The 16,274-nt window shown below is 37.9% G+C and overlaps 1 protein-coding gene across 9 annotated transcripts in view; it reads right to left on the reverse strand.

Annotated features, from left to right (window-relative positions):
* Positions 1–16,274, reverse strand: part of LOC133660024 (nck-associated protein 5-like) — a 254,191-nt gene that overhangs the window by 46,799 nt on the left and 191,118 nt on the right. For all 9 annotated transcript variants that reach the window (XM_062063058.1, XM_062063066.1, XM_062063050.1 and 6 more), the window contains 2 exons: positions 6,921–6,959; positions 6,715–6,834 (listed from right to left, as the gene is read on the reverse strand). In XM_062063058.1, the coding sequence (XP_061919042.1) occupies positions 6,715–6,834; positions 6,921–6,959 (159 nt within the window). The remainder of the gene's footprint in view (positions 1–6,714; positions 6,835–6,920; positions 6,960–16,274) is intronic.

The raw sequence follows: 16,274 nt of genomic DNA on the forward strand, positions 1-16,274 counted from the left end.
GTCTTTCCTAAAATAGTGGTTTCCCTCAATAGATGCTGTGTTGGCTCTCAGAGATTACACTTACTAGTGGTTCCAATATTTTTTTTTTTTTAAAGTAGAATGTGCAGTGGAGCCTTCAGTTACCGCAGGCTCCTCTCAAGCGGAACCATCTACCTGATTCAGTCCGGGGGGGCAGAGACCCTCTCCTGACTCAAAACGTTAAACCTAAAGTTTTCAAGTTTGCTTCTTTACAGGGAGTTTTTTTTCCTTGCTGTTCATTTAAGGCAGGGGTGTCCAAACTTTTTCCACTGAGGGGATCACACACGGAAAAATTAAAGCATGTGGGGGCCATATGGGCCACATTAAAGGCCTACTGAAAGCCACTACTAGCGACCACGCGGTCTGATAGTTTATATATCAATGATGGAATCTTAACATTGCAACATATGCCAATACGGCCGGGTTAACTTATAAAGTGACATTTTAAATTTCCCGCTAAACTTCCGGTTGAAAAACTCCTTTGGATATGACGTATGCGCGTGACGTCACGACGGCAACGGAAGTATTCGGGGCCCGTTGAATCCAATACAAAACAGCTCTGTTTTCATCTCATAATTCCACAGTATTCTGGACATCTTTTGCAATTTGTTTAATGAACAATGGAGGCTGCAAAGAAGAACGTTGTCGGTGGGATCGGTGTATTAGCGGCTGGCTGTAGCAACACAACAAGGACTACTTACTTGGATAGCAGACGCCTAGCCGATGCTAGCCACCAACCGCACGGATGATCGGGTGAAGTCCTTCGTCGCGCCGTCGATCGCTGGAACGCAGGTGAGCGCGGGTGTTGATGAGCAGATGAGGGCTGGCTGGCGTAGGTGGAGCGCTAATGTTTTTATCATAGCTCTGTGAGGTCCGGTTGCTAAGTTGCTAAGTTAGCTTCAGCGTCGTTAGCAACAGCACTGTTAAGCTTTGCCAGGCTGAGAATTATTAACCGTGTATTTACATGTCCATGGTTTAATAGTATTGTTGATCTGCTGTCTATCCTTCCAGTCAGGGATTTATATATTTTGTTTCTATCTGCATTTGAGAACGATGCTATCATGTTAGCTCCGTAGCTAAGTGTTTCACCGATGTATTGTCGTGGAGATAAAAGTCACTGTGAATGTCCATTTCGCGTTCTCGACTCTCATTTTCAAGAGGATATAGTATCCCAGGTGGTTTAAAATACAAATCCGTGATCCACAATAGAAAAAGGAGAGAGTGTGGAATCCAATGAGCCAGCTTGTACCTAAGTTACGGTCAGAGCGAAAAAAGATACGTCCTTCACTGCCTCTCTAGTCATTCACTCTCACGTTCCTCATCCACGAATCTTTCATCCTCGCTCAAATTAATGGGGTAATCGTCGCTTTGTCGCTCCGAATCTCTCTCGCTCCATTGTAAACAACGGGGAATTGTGAGGAATACTAGCTCCTGTGACGTCACGCTACTTCCGGTACAGGCAAGGCTTTTTTTTATCAGCGACCAAAAGTTGCGAACTTTATCGTCGATGTTCTCTACTAAATCCTTTCAGCAAAAATATCGCGAAATGATCAAGTATGACACATAGAATGGATCTGCTATCCCCGTTGAAATAAAAAAAATTCATTTCAGTAGGCCTTTAAATATGGGGAAATAACTACAAAAGTACACTTCATTCACTAACGGTGTTACAAAAAAGATCAGTTAGAATAATACATAATATTGGATATAGAGAACATACAAACCCTTTTTTTATTGAATCAAAAATACTGAAATTCCACGACATAGTGAATTTGCAAACAGCTAAAAGTATGCACAAAGCAAACTATAACCTGCTAGCCAAGAATACCGTAATTTCCGGACTATAAGCCGCTACTTTTCCCCCTCGTTCTGGTCCCTGCGGCTTATACAAGGGTGCGGCTTATATACGGCCTGTTCTTCTCCGACACCGACGAAGAGGATTTGGGTGGTTTTAGTACGCAGGAGGAAGACGATGACACAATGATTAAAGACTGACTTTTCATATACCGGTAGGCTGGTTATTTTGATAACGTACAGGCGAGCACTTTGTATTACTTTGCACCGTTGTATTAATTGTACTCTGCACGAATGCTGTTCGCCATGTCAAAGATGTGAAAGTTTGATTGAATGATTGAAAGATTTATTGTTAATAAATGGGACGCTTTGCGTTCCCAAACAGTCATCTCTGTCCCGACAATCCCCTCCGTGGTAGCAGGAACCCCTATATACTACGCTAATTACACATCAAAACCCTGCGGCTTATAGTCGGGTGCGGCTTATATATGGAGCAATCTGTATTTTCCCCTAAATGTAGCTGGTGCGGCTTATAGTCAGGTGCGGCTTATAGTCCGGAAATTACGGTATACATCAATTCTTCTCAAAAAAAGAGGAGAAATATAATCTTAGAGAGAAATGTAATTTAAAACATTTGTATGCACGTACAACACTTAAGACCTTCAGTATATCAGTATGTGGAATTAAATGATGGAATGGATTAAGCAAAGCAATCCAACAATGTACTAATATGATACACTTCAAGAAACTCTTCAAAATTAAAGTGTTTACAAAGTACAAAGAAGAAGAACCATGACAAACATTCTCAATTTATTTCATCCATCCATTCATTCATTTTTAAAGTCATCTTACTTATCTCATCATATGAAATATGACTTACTTCACCAATTATTATTATTAAATTATTACTATTATTTATTTATTTATTTTTATTGTGATTACTTATGGAGTTTATTGTGAATAAATTGTGAACAGGAAGTGAACAAAAAGTTTTGCAACTGTTATGTAAAGAAAAGGGGTAGGATTAAATAAGCTCTGCTTCTTCCTACTCCTTTTCGAACATGTTGAAAAGAGAAACTGGAAATTGTGATGCATCATGTTGTATGCTTGCATGTTCCAAATAAACTCAAACTTAACTCAAACTCAACTCAACCATTTTGATATTGTTCATTTTTAAACCATAACAAAATATATGCATTGTTTATTTATTTTACCTGGGGGACCATAAAGGGTCTCAGTCATTAAAATGTTAAAAATAAGTCAGATTATTATTTTTTTTAATTATTTAACGCTTACAGTAAATCTCTATATCAACTTCAAGTTGATATAAAGTAATACAAATTAAAAAAAAAATGTTTTATGGCTTTTCTCTCAAAAACAACTTCGTTTTTTTTTTATAGTAAAACTGAAATATGCAGTATTTAGTAATTAGAGCCCTAAAAGATCAATAATGCAGGACACCATTGATTTTAATTTTTTCATATTTTTGAGTAATCACAGTGAAAAGATAAATAAAAAAATCACTAAATATATTTGGGATCCAAAAGGTGCCCCACTCATAAAGTGATACATTTTTATTAGGTTTTTCTTTTACTTTCAACACTTAAGTTACGAGATCAACTTCAGATATATCTGTCCATTTTATGCTGGAACTGTTATTTTGTTTGTTTTATGCGCTTTTGTCAAAGAAAACTTTGATGTTTTTATATGGCTACTACACAATATATGCAATATTTACCACATAAAACAAATGGACTTTGCTGTTTTATTTTCAATGAAACAATAGAAAATACGTACTCATATAGTAGTACACTTGTTATTAGTGAGAATATACTTATTTTAAGGTATTTTTGGGTTCATTGAGGTTAGCTAATTTAACTTGTTTCGGAAAGTCTTGACAAGCCACATTTTCTTGTTCTATTGGCAGATAATTTTGCTTAGTTCAAATAAAATACCCCTAATTTGTTATTTATTTGTTCTTGTTTTTGAACACTGACTTTTTGCAGTGTATACCGTACAACCCTACATCAGAATATTTTAATTGAAGGCTTTGTCGGGCGTCATTGCTGCGTCAAAGCTTTAAAGTCCAAAATGTCAGCATCAATCAGTGTTTACAATGAGAAAGAAACACACCGATCCTGAACAGGAAACACGCATTTCGAGGGTAGACAAATATAGACTTAGTCTCTTGGCCGGATGTAGAGAAGCGTGATCACGTTGTGAGTCATCCTCCTACCCAACCATTGTCTGATGCTGGGAGACAATAAAGGTGCGTCCGGCACGTGCACAACTATTTACACTGCAAAAACTGAAATCTAAGTAAGATGAAATATCTCAAATAAGGGTGATATTTGCTTATTTTCTGTCTGATAAGATAATTCTTCTAAATAAGCAGATTTTATGTTAGAGTGTTTTACTTGTTTTAAGTGTTTTGGTCCTAAATTGGTCCCTTTCGCCGTGAGCGCTTTGAGTATCTAACAATAGAAAAGTGCGATATAAAATCTAATCCATTATTATTTATTATTATAAATGATCTCAGTAAGATATTACAGCTTGTTGCTGAGATTTGATGAGCTATATTGAGTAAAACATGCTTGAAACTAGAATATCAACTGTTGCAAAGCTGTGTCATCAACACTCACAAGTAGAAAACTACTTTTTTAAAGTCATCATTTCTTATTTCAAGCATGAAAAAAAAAATCATGACTTTGACACAATTGTGTCTCATAATTAAAACAGATGACAGCCATTGCTGTTTTATTTTTATTTTCATATAGTAGTACAGTTGGCACAGTACAGTAAACTGACAGTTAATATTTAAACATTTGACAATTCTAACAATTTCGAACAGAAATAGTTCATGCACATTCAGATAAATTCTTCAAAATTACAATTAAAAAAATTTTGACCGGGGGCCGGGCTGTATATATGCGCACTAATTGATTGAAAGAGCACGCACTTGGCGCAATGATGTCATGTTATCCATGGAAAAATGCATTTTTAGACCATATGATTTGCCTGAGCGGCTAGGAGACCCCGAGAGTAACAAGCGCTTGCCTTGTTGCCTTTCCATTAAGAACAATAAATTAGTTTTTAGTATAAGTTTGCTGGTTGCAAGAAATGTAATGCCGAGCGCATATCATTATGTCAAGATAATGGCACTAGCATTTACTTCATTTAAGAATATTTTTCAATATATTGAGCATTCAACATATTTTTTTTCTACCACAAAAAGTGCACTTGTTATTAGTGAGAATATACTTATTTGAAGGTATTTTGGGGTTCATTGAGGTTAGCTAATTTTACTTGTTTTGGAAAGTCTTGACAAGCCAAATTTTCTTGTTCTATTGGCAGATCATTTTGCTTAGTTCAAATAAAATACCCCTCATTTTTGTATTTTTTTTTCTTATTTTTGAACACTGACTTTTTGCTGTGTTCAGTTGGCACAGTACAGTAAACTGACAGTTAATATTTAAACATTTAACATGTGACATTTCTAACAATTTTGAACAGAAATAGTTCATGCACATTCGGATAAATTCTTTAAAATTACAATTAAAAACATTTTGAACCGGGGGCCGGGCTGTATATATGCGCACTAATTGACTGAAAAAGCACACACTTGGCGCGATGATGTCATGTTATCCATGGAAAAATGCATTTTTAGACCATATGATTTGCCTGAGCGGCTAGGAGACCCCGAGAGTAACAAGCGCTTGCCTTGTTGCCTTTCCATTAAGAACAATAAATTACTTTTTAGTACAAGTTTGCTGGTTTCAAGAAATGTAATGCCGAGCGCATATCATTATGTCAAGATAATGGCACTAGCATTTACTTCATTTAAGAATATTTTCCATGATATTGTTTTTTTCTACCACAAAAAGTGCACTTGTTATTAGTGAGAATATACTTATTTTAAGGTATTTTTGGGTTCTTTGAAGTTAGCTCATTTTACTTTTTTTGGAAAGTCTTGAAAAGCCAAATTTTCTTGTTCTATTGGCAGATCATTTTGCTTAGTTCAAATAAAATACCCCTCATTTTTGGTATTTTTTTTCCTTGTTTTTGAACACTGACTTTTTGCAGTGCAACTGACCAACTACTATTAAGCTCAAACACTCCGGAGAGCATACACGATTACCGCAGAGGCTGAACGGGCGCTGGACCGGTCGCCTTGGCGACAGCATCACCGTCCACTCGAAGCCTCTGACATATTTCAGATTGACAACAAAGCCACTTTTGTTTCACTCAACTCTTTCTCCGTCTCTCCCTGTGGCACCGGGTGCTCCCTGATAGCTTCATTTTCAACTCCCCATTCTTCCTTCTTATCTCCCCTGGCTCTTCCTTATGCCCGTTCGCCATCCACTTTTGTTCATTCTTTTCCAGCACTGACAGCTCTGTCCACTTTTTTTTTCTCTCTCCTCCACCAGCCTGTTGTTTTCATATTGACAGCGTGGACCCTGTGGCCCCGGTGTTGACCTTCCACGCCTGCAATATTATACCATCACTAACAACAGATGGGCCCGTCTGACTCATTACTTCTCCTTCAGACTGGCACTTTGCAGTAAATTGGTGCTGTTCAGATGGACCTGCAATGATTTGAGGCAATTTCCAGCCAATCTCCAAGCACATCCCCTCATAAGGTAGAATAAACCTCTCAGGAGGAAAATATCTGCTACAGTAAGTGCAAAGTCTATTATTATTAATCGTATATTCCGGCCTCAAGGATAAACTGCAATATGAAGATAAACGAATCAGCACTTTCAATCAAAGTCTCTTCATCACCGGCTGAGCCCAATCAGCCTTTTAGGAAACAAATCGAGTGGAAAATAACTTCAGATGTGTTCGGAATAAGTTGCTGGGCATTTGGGGTCTGCAGAAAGCGAGCAGGAAGAGGTGACCTACCTGGAGGAGCAGGTCCGACGCGGGCTTGATCCGCTGCTGGAAGAGAACGCCCATCGCCCGGTTCTGCTGCTCCAAATCAAAAACCCGAGTGCGCAGCTTCAGACATTCCTCTCTCAGGTCCTGGCGGCAGCAAAGAAAGCCATCAGAAGACGTAAGTAAGAGTGTGTTTGGATGTCTGATGGACGGATGGGTGTTAAATGACAAACCTTTTGGGTGACAAGCGCCTGAACCACCTGATTGGCAACCTTGAAAGGGGCACAGAGATGGAAGAACAATTCAATTATTCAATTCTGTTTAACCTCTAAAGCAGGCCTGGGCAATTATTTTGACTCGGGGGGGGGGGGGGGCACATTTAGAGAAAAAAATGTGTCTGGGGGCCGGCATATCTATTTTTAGGAACACTAATACCAAACCTCACAATAATGTCTGATTGAATGCTAAAAACGTCATGACAGACCGCCTTCAAAAAAGTAATGGAATTTGACATTTTCTATGAAGGATAAAACACTGAATATTGACAAAATATGAACGTCACACCCCCTTTCAATCGACATATTTTACAATCAAGTGAAACGCAAGAAAAATGCAACAAACAGTGAAATATGAACGCCAAGGGTACAAAATAAATCCACCTACAATCTGATATATCTGTCATGACATGGACTATGATGCAGTTTCCTGCGAGGATTGCTTTCCCGAGATGCAAACGAACTGGACTGGACATCGGATGAAGGTAGATACATGATTTAAAGGCCTACTGAAAGCCACTACTAGCGACCACGCAGTCTGATAGTTTATATATCAATGATGAAATCTTAACATTGCAACACATGCCAATACGGCCGGGTTAGATTAGTAAAGTGCAATTTTAAATTTCCCGCGAAATATCCTGCTGAAAACGTCTCGGTATGATGACGTTTGCGCGTGACGTCACGGATTGTAGCGGACATTTTGGGACACCTTTGTGGCCAGCTATTAAGTCGTCTGTTGTCATCGCATAATTCCACAGTATTCTGGACATCTGTGTTGGTGAATCTTTTGCAATTTGTTTAATGAACAATGGAGACTGCAAAGAAGAAAGCTGTAGGTGGGAAGCGGTGTATTTCGGCCGGCTGCAGCAACACAAACACGTAGCCGGTGTTTCATTGTTTACATTCCCGAAAGATGACAGTCAAGGTTTACCATTGGCCTGTGGAGAACTGGGACAACAGAGACTCTTACCAGGAGGACTTTGAGTTGGATGCGCAGACGCGGTACCGTGAGTACGCAGCTGCGGCTTCCAGACATTTGATCGCTTGCCCGTACGTGCGTGCCGCTATGTGCATGTCACGTACGTAACTTTGGGGACTTTGGGGAAATATATGTGCTGTATGAACTTTGGGGAGGTGAACGGTACTTTGGGCTGTGGGATTGAGTGTGTTGTGCGGGTGTTTGATTTGTATTGGCGGGTTATATGGACGGGAGGGGGGAGGTGTTTGTTATGCGGGATTAATTTATGGCATGCCCTCTAGTCCTTCACTCTCACTTTCCTCATCCACGAATCATTCATCCTCGCTCAAATTAATGGGGAAATCGTCGCTTTCTCGGTCCAAATCGCTCTCGCTGCTGGTGGCCATGATTGTAAACAATGTGCAGATGTGAGGAGCTCCACAACCTGTGACGTCACGCACATATCGTCTGCTACTTCCGTTGCAAACTTTATCGTCTATGTTCTCTACTAAATCCTTTCAGCAAAAATATGGCAATATCGCGAAATGATCAAGTATGACACAGAGAATGGACCTGCTATCCCCGTTTGAATAAGAAAATCGCATTTCAGTAGGACTTTAAAAAACACAATGGAATTTTACATTTTTCTATGAACGATAAAACACTGAATATTGACAAAATATGAACATCACACCCCCTTTCAATCGACATAGTTTACAATCAAGTGAAACGCAAGAAAAATGCAACAAACAGTGAAATATGAACGCCAAGGGTACAAAATAAATCCACCTACAATCTGATATATCTGATATATCTGTCATGACTAGGGTTGATGCTCGAAACCGGTTTTCCCGGTTGTTCGATAAGAAAAGAACCGAGTCCTCGGACTCAAATCCCTTTTTGAGAACCGGTACCCATTATCGAGACCACTATAGTAAAGAAAAAGATTTGGTTCTTTATTCGAATCCCTGAGAACGAATCCCTTCCCACAGGAATTGCCCCATGGGACGCAATGTTATGCCCATTTGATTGTAGGCTCTTACTGACACCTTGTGGCGATATGAAAAGACTACGCGGCATTAGTTTGGGCACTTCCGGGTTGGGGAGTCAGTTCAGTTCATGAGACAATTGAGAAGTAGACAAGTTGTGTTGGCTCCTACAAGCCTCGGAAAAGATAAATCTGTAAGTAAACTGTTTAACTTGTTTATATAACTCAATATTAAGGTGGAAAGTGTTTCAATTTGATAGTAAGATGTCTATTGAAATACGATTTTTGTGCACTGTTTCAATGGATGTTTTGAGGACTTAAAATGGCTGCCAGTCGTGTATTTCCACCATCGAAATAGTTTCAACACTCAGAAGTATTTGTTTGATGATAGTACTGTATATTTGTGTGAAGCTAATATTTACATATTGTGTATTACATTTCAGTATGTTAATTGAATCACATAGCTTAGACATTTGTCATTGTGTGTATTTCAGTTTAACAAAAAAATAAAAAATAACAGTCCAGTGCAAGACAAAAGTAAAGATAGGAAAAGACAAAGCAAGATCAACAACAATAAAGAGCCTAAATGGATTAATCTGCTTTGGAACTTTATTAGACGTCTTGGATTGTTTGTTAGCTTTCTGCCAAGCTGTATAACCTCAACACGTATAGTGAGGGCAGAACAGGCAATATGCAATTATTGCCAGGCTTCGCTCTCATGTAAGGGAAGAATAATTGTTGATTGATGACTGTGGTGTTCTTAGTGTCATAGTGTGTGTAGTTGGTATGTTCCAATAGCAGCAGAAGTGCACTTTTTGGAGAGCTGTATTATTTTCAGTTTTGTGCCCAAGGGACTGATTTTATTTAACACTATATTTTTATTTATACACCTATAGTGATCACAGAGACAGGTTGTTTTTGTGTTACTGTATATATTTGTTTTTTCTGAAAAATCCCACTTAATATACTTTGGGTAACAACAGTCAATATTTTTTTTTTTTTTTTTTTTTTTTAGGGGGTTAACAGTTAACATATGTATTTATTTATTTTATTTATTTATTTTCTTATAAAATAAAAGTGAGCTTTTGTTAAACCAAATATTGTGTTTTTTTCCATATACAACAACCTATCTGGAATCGATAAGAGAATCGATAAAGAATCGGTTCGATAAGAGGATTCGATAATGGGCTCGAACTCGATAATTTCTTATCAAACATCATCCCTAGTCATGACATGGACTATGATGCAGTTTCCTGCGAGGATTGCTTTCCCGAGATGCAAACAAACTGGACTGGACTTTGGATGATTTAATTATGACTATAAAAAGGTACAAACGAAAAGCGTGCACAAGGCGGAGAACAAACTTGGCTAAGAAACAAAAACTAGCAAAAAGGCAAAGCTATGGACATGAAACATATAAGCACTTACTGTGACAAGAACTGTGGCATGGACTATGATATCAAAGGGTAGCATGGGTAGCGGAGGTAACAGAAGTAATGTCGCCAGGCCGACTGCCTGGCAACTACAAGTTTAAACAATAAAGAGATGATTAATGACAGGTGCGTGAGTCCGAACACATGACAGGTGAAACTAATGGTCGTCATGGAAACAAAACAAGGGAGTGAAAAAACAGGAATTAAGTCTCCAAAAACCAAACAGCACATGGCCAAACAAAAACATGATCAAAAGACATGACAATATCACTAAGCTTTAGAACTTTGTTGTGAAAATCTCCTTCCGCGTCTGAGCTGCTGTGACGTAGATTACCATAGTAACTAATTAGATTACCATAGTAACTAGTATATCATCCAAAAGCGCAGATTCCGACCATTGAAATACTTTGTATAGTTCAAGACTTACAGTCGTTAGAAAACAATGACTGCACATCATAATGGCAGCTAAACTTTCCATCTTAAACATCTAAAATAATTATTTGGGAATGTCTGGCGGGCCATATTGAAGAGCTTATCGGGCCCCATGTGGCCCCCCGGGCCTTAATTGGCCCAGGTCTGCTCTAAAGGCCTTAGCTCTTATTTCCAAAATTGTGTACACTACTGAATTGGGGTCTTATGGCCGCTTATGTGGACACTTATACTGCCATCTGGTGGTGTCAGAAGAGTATAACTGGATCAGGTGAGGGAAACAAGCGCTCAGGGAGAAAAGCAGGAAGGGGAACAAAAATAAGAGCGCCAACAGGAAACAAACACCAAACCAAGGAACCGCCACACAGATCGTCACAATTAGATTGTATTCATGTAAGTGTATTTCATAAACTAAAAGTGTATAAAATACCAAATACAACAATGCAAAATTAAACCAAAAAGCACCGGCAACAGAATAAATGCAGTTCAAAATGTATACGGAAAAGACGATTAAAAGATTATAATGTGATGTATTACTAAATATGAATGTTTTTTAGAGTTATGAGTTTAAAACAGTGTGAAAGAGGTGTGTTTTTAAGTTGAAGTATTCCATTATCATTACATTTGACTTTAAAATGGATAACAACAAAACATTATTGGCCTATATAAGGCATTATACAGTATGGTTGTTTGAATAATTATGTATATATTATCATCATAACTTTATGCGTAAGGGCCGTTGATATAAATGATTGTCAATTGTGCTGAAGTGGTATTTTTGTATCTGTATCTTTATCAGTGTTGTGTCCAGACTCGGCCTGCTGGCTGCCAAGGCCGAACACCGCCGTGACGCAGACAGAGCAGAGACAAGGCGATATGACCTGTGTCAACTAATTTTTATTTATTCTATAATCATAAGACGGCTCAAAAGATCATCGGCCGCCCTCTCCCCTCTCTGATGGACATCTACACCTCCCGCTGCCTCAACAGAGCCAGTGCCATCATCAAGGACAGCACCCACCCTGGCTCTGACCTGTTCCACCTGCTGCCCTCTGGGAAGCGCTACAGGTGCATTAAAACCAGGACGAACAGGCTAAAAAACAGCTTCTTCCCCAGGGCCATAACCACCCTGAACAGACTTCCCCATTGACCCTCAGAACTGCCTTCTCTTCGGTGCAATAACCCATTCCACCAACCACCCTGTTTCATGTAGATATTCATGTACATATTCATTTCACCCTCTGTATAGAGTGTACACTTGTTTGATCGCACTGTATGGAATGGCCTCAATCTCGTTACCCTGCGTAATGACAATAAAGCTGATTCTGATTCTGATTCTGATATATTGTGTCTGACTGGAGTTGTGGAGATGACCCCCTTCCCTCCGCGACAGCTTCAGTGATGTAACAGGGACCTTCCAAATAAATAGAGGAGGCGCGCGGGCTTGACTTTTAGAACGTAGTTTGGATCTGTAACTAGAACACAGCCCAAAACATGTGTCTCCTCATGAGCTAAATTGAACTCTGTCTCTGCATGATTCCTTGCTTCTTGTCTGATTATTAGATGTCATCAGTGTTTGAACCTGACAACGGTATGTTCGATAATCAGAAATTGTATTATTTTAAATGAAAAAATGTATTTGCCTCTATACTGTATGTAATGTACTCAACCATATTCAGCTGCATAGCATATTTTGACTAGATTATTTTATCATAGAAAATTATAAAATATAGTAACAATTACTTTCATCCCATTGATTTTTTTGAACGTTGATGTTCCAGGTAATCTTATTTTCAGTGAAGGTGTAGGATAGGCAAATATAAGCCTATTCCTTTTTCGGTCATTCCTTTTCTTTTCTTTTTGTGTGTAAATGTGTATGATTGTTAAATATGTATAATTTGTGCTATTAAACTGATCACACAAAATGGTTGATTATATGACCGAAATGAACATATTTCATTCATTCATTCAAGATTTGCTTTACACTGCAATACTGAAATCTAAGTAAGATGAAATATCTCAAATAAGGGTGATATTTGCTTATTTTCTGTCTGATAAGATCATTCTTCTCACTAAGCAGATTTGATGTTAGAGTGTTTTACTTGTTTTAATGGTCCTAAATGATCTCAGTAAGATATTCCAGCTTGTTGCTGAGATTTGATGAGCTATATTGAGTAAAACATGCTTGAAACTAGAATATCAAGTGTTGCAAAGCTGTGTCATCAACACTCACAAGTATAAAACTACTTTTTTAAAGTAATCATTTCTTACTTCAAGCATGGAAAAAAAAAATGATGATGCAGAGCGCTTACCATTATGTCAAGATAATGGCACTAGCATTTACTTCATTTAAGTGGTTAAAGCGGCGGGGAAAATTACAAGGACAATACTCCCAGAGATGAGTGCCATGTACACAACTCGCTGCCTAAAGCGAGTACACAACATCCTGAAGGACAGATACCACGTCGATGTTCTCTACTAAATCCTTTCAGCAAAAAAATGGCAAAATCGCGAAATGATCAAGTATGACACATAGAATGGATCTGCTATCCCCGTTTAAATAAAAAAAATATCATTTCAGTAGGCCTTTAAGTGTTATTATGACAATGACAATAAAGGAATTGATTGACTGATTGATTGAAGAATATTTTTCAACATATTGAGCAAAAAGATCTCTTTTTTTTCTACCAAGAAAAGTGCACTTGTTATTAGTGAGAATATACTTATTTGAAGGTATTTTTGGGTTCAAGTTTCAAGTTTATTATTCTTCGGTCAATCGTCAACAAAATACACAAACAGTTGTACATTCATAAATTAAAAATGAAAATGTTGCAGACCGAAAGGGTTTAGGCTGAAGTTGAACACTTATTGCGCCTAACCCTATAAACAATGTCAAGTACAAAATAAACTTCCGAAAATTATTAAATGTCCTTTGTACAACATATTATAAATACACATTATACACAACATAAACACAGTTCAATTATATACACAGTAAAGTAGAGATGTCCGATAATATCGGCCTGCCGATATTATCGGCCGATAAATGCGTTAAAATGTAATATCGGAAATTATCGGTATCGGTTTTTTTATTATCAGTATCATTTTTTTAATTTTTTTTTTTTTTATTAAATCCACATAAAAAACACAAGATACACTTACAATTAGTGCACCAACCCAAAAAACCTCCCTCCCCCATTTACACTCATTCACACAAAAGGGTTGTTTCCTTCTGTTATTAATATTCTGCTTCCTACATTATATATCAATATATATCAATACAGTCTGCAAGGGATACAGTCCGTAAGCACACATGATTGTGCGTGCTGCTGCTCCACTAATAGTACTAACCTTTAACAGTTAATTTTACTCATTTTCATTCATTACTAGTTTCTATGTAACTGTTTTTATATTGTTTTACTTTCTTTTTTATTCAAGAAAATGTTTTTAATGTATTTATCTTATTTTATTTGATTTATTTATTTAAAAAGTACCTTATCTTCACCATACCTGGTTGTCCAAATTAGGCATAATAATGTGTTAATTGCACGACTGTATATATCGGTTGATATCGGCATCGGTTGATATCAGTATCGGTAATTAAAGAGTTGGACAATATCGGCATATCGGATATCGGCAAAAAGCCATTATCGGACATCCCTACAGTAAAGGCATGTGAAATATCCTTGTGCACATGTTAAACCTTTGTACCAATTTATATACTATATACAAACAATTATACTTCCATTATTATTTATATCCCACATTTAGTATTTGAATTAACATTGATCATAGTATTAACTACTGTGTTGATTCATTGAGGTTAGCTAATTTGACTTGTTTTGGAAAGTCTCGACAGGCCGAATTTTCTTGTTCTATTGGCAGATAATTTTGCTTAGTTCAAATAAAATACCCCTATTTTTTATTTTTTTTTGTTCTCGTTTTTGAACACTGACTTTTTGCAGTGTAGGGAAGAATATCAAAAACATCTATTATTTTTTTCCTTATGCGGGCCTTGGTTTTGATACCCGTGCTATAAACTGATGCAACAGAAACGATAGCTTTCATAACCGTATCAAGTGTTTCAAATGTAACTTCCCACTCTTGAACCAGACGTGTCGGACCAGACCAAAGTGTTGTTGCGCCTGGACCGTCTCTCTGACCAGTTTCAACAGATAAGCAGCTCACATTGCAGCCTATTGATCCCTCATTAAGGACGCCGGCTGCGAGTGTCCTCGCTCATTGAATGCGGAAAGCTGAGAGTGAACATGGCGAGTTGAGACTTAGCATCTGATCGGGGGTCTGTCAGGCCCGGCCCTAACCAATCTGGCGCCCTAGGCAAGATTTTAGGTGGCGCCCCCCCACATCGGCAGTGAAGTGTATATACTCACAAGAAACCGAATAGCTTTGTCTTTGACCTTTTTTTTTACTTAAAGAAAGCAAATTAACAATCAGAATAGTTAACAAGATTTTAAAAAATATGGATAAATAAATGAATACAAAAAATAAAAAATGAATATATGAAATACAATATTTTTTACATGCATAAACACAAAATAAAACGTGTCAACAAGTTGCATAAAATAAATTAAAAATACAATATCAATAAGGCACTGCACAAAACAAGATATCAAACCAGTATGACTTTAACAACTATATTACAAAAAAAGGGGATCCTACAGAGTTCTCTATTTGTGCTTTTTAATATTGCATTAACTAGAATGACTTACAAATTACTGTACACCAGGGAGTACTGTAATTACCTAACGTTACATTATTATTTTCCATAACAATTTAGCCCCCTCCACAATATTAACCCGACGTTAAAACAGAACTAGCTATTTATTGATTAGCAATTGCCGAATCATGTAACATTAGCTTAATGCTAAAAAGCCAGGTTACTATCACATTCTGTAACAGACAAATAATTTCATGTAGGCTAACGTTACCTACCTGCTACCTCTGTCTTTTTCTCGTTTCTCCTCTTCTTTTCTCTTTTTTCTCCCCTGGGCACCTGACAGTTTTGGCCGTTTTGACATCTTGTGTTGATTTTTGTTTATGTGGTGACGTCCAAAAAGAGTCATGATACGGGAAGGGAGGGGGCGCACCGTGCGGGGGGAGGGGGGGGGGGGGGGGGGGCGTAATGTTGTTCTATTAAATAGGCTTTACTTTGCATTTTAATTAACGTGGGATTATTTTATGTATTTAGAAATAATAGTACCAACTTTTTTTGGTATTTTTTTTTTTTTTCCTCCAACATTTGTGGCACTGGCGTGGCGCCCCCTGATAGACGGCGCCCTTAGCATTTGCCTATACGGCCTATGCCACGGGCCGGCCCTGGTGTCTGTAAATAATTTGAGCGCTTAATGTGTTTGGCCAAATGCTCTGCAAGCCCCGTGTAGACAATAAGCTACTTTAATCAGCCACTTTCATCTCCAATCTCCTTCACCCTCCAGCGCATGCTGATGCCGTCTCCATGAGAACTCCCACTCACTGTGATT

This window comes from Entelurus aequoreus, linkage group LG01 (genome assembly GCF_033978785.1).
Source record: "Entelurus aequoreus isolate RoL-2023_Sb linkage group LG01, RoL_Eaeq_v1.1, whole genome shotgun sequence".
NCBI classification, from domain to species: domain Eukaryota; kingdom Metazoa; phylum Chordata; class Actinopteri; order Syngnathiformes; family Syngnathidae; genus Entelurus; species Entelurus aequoreus.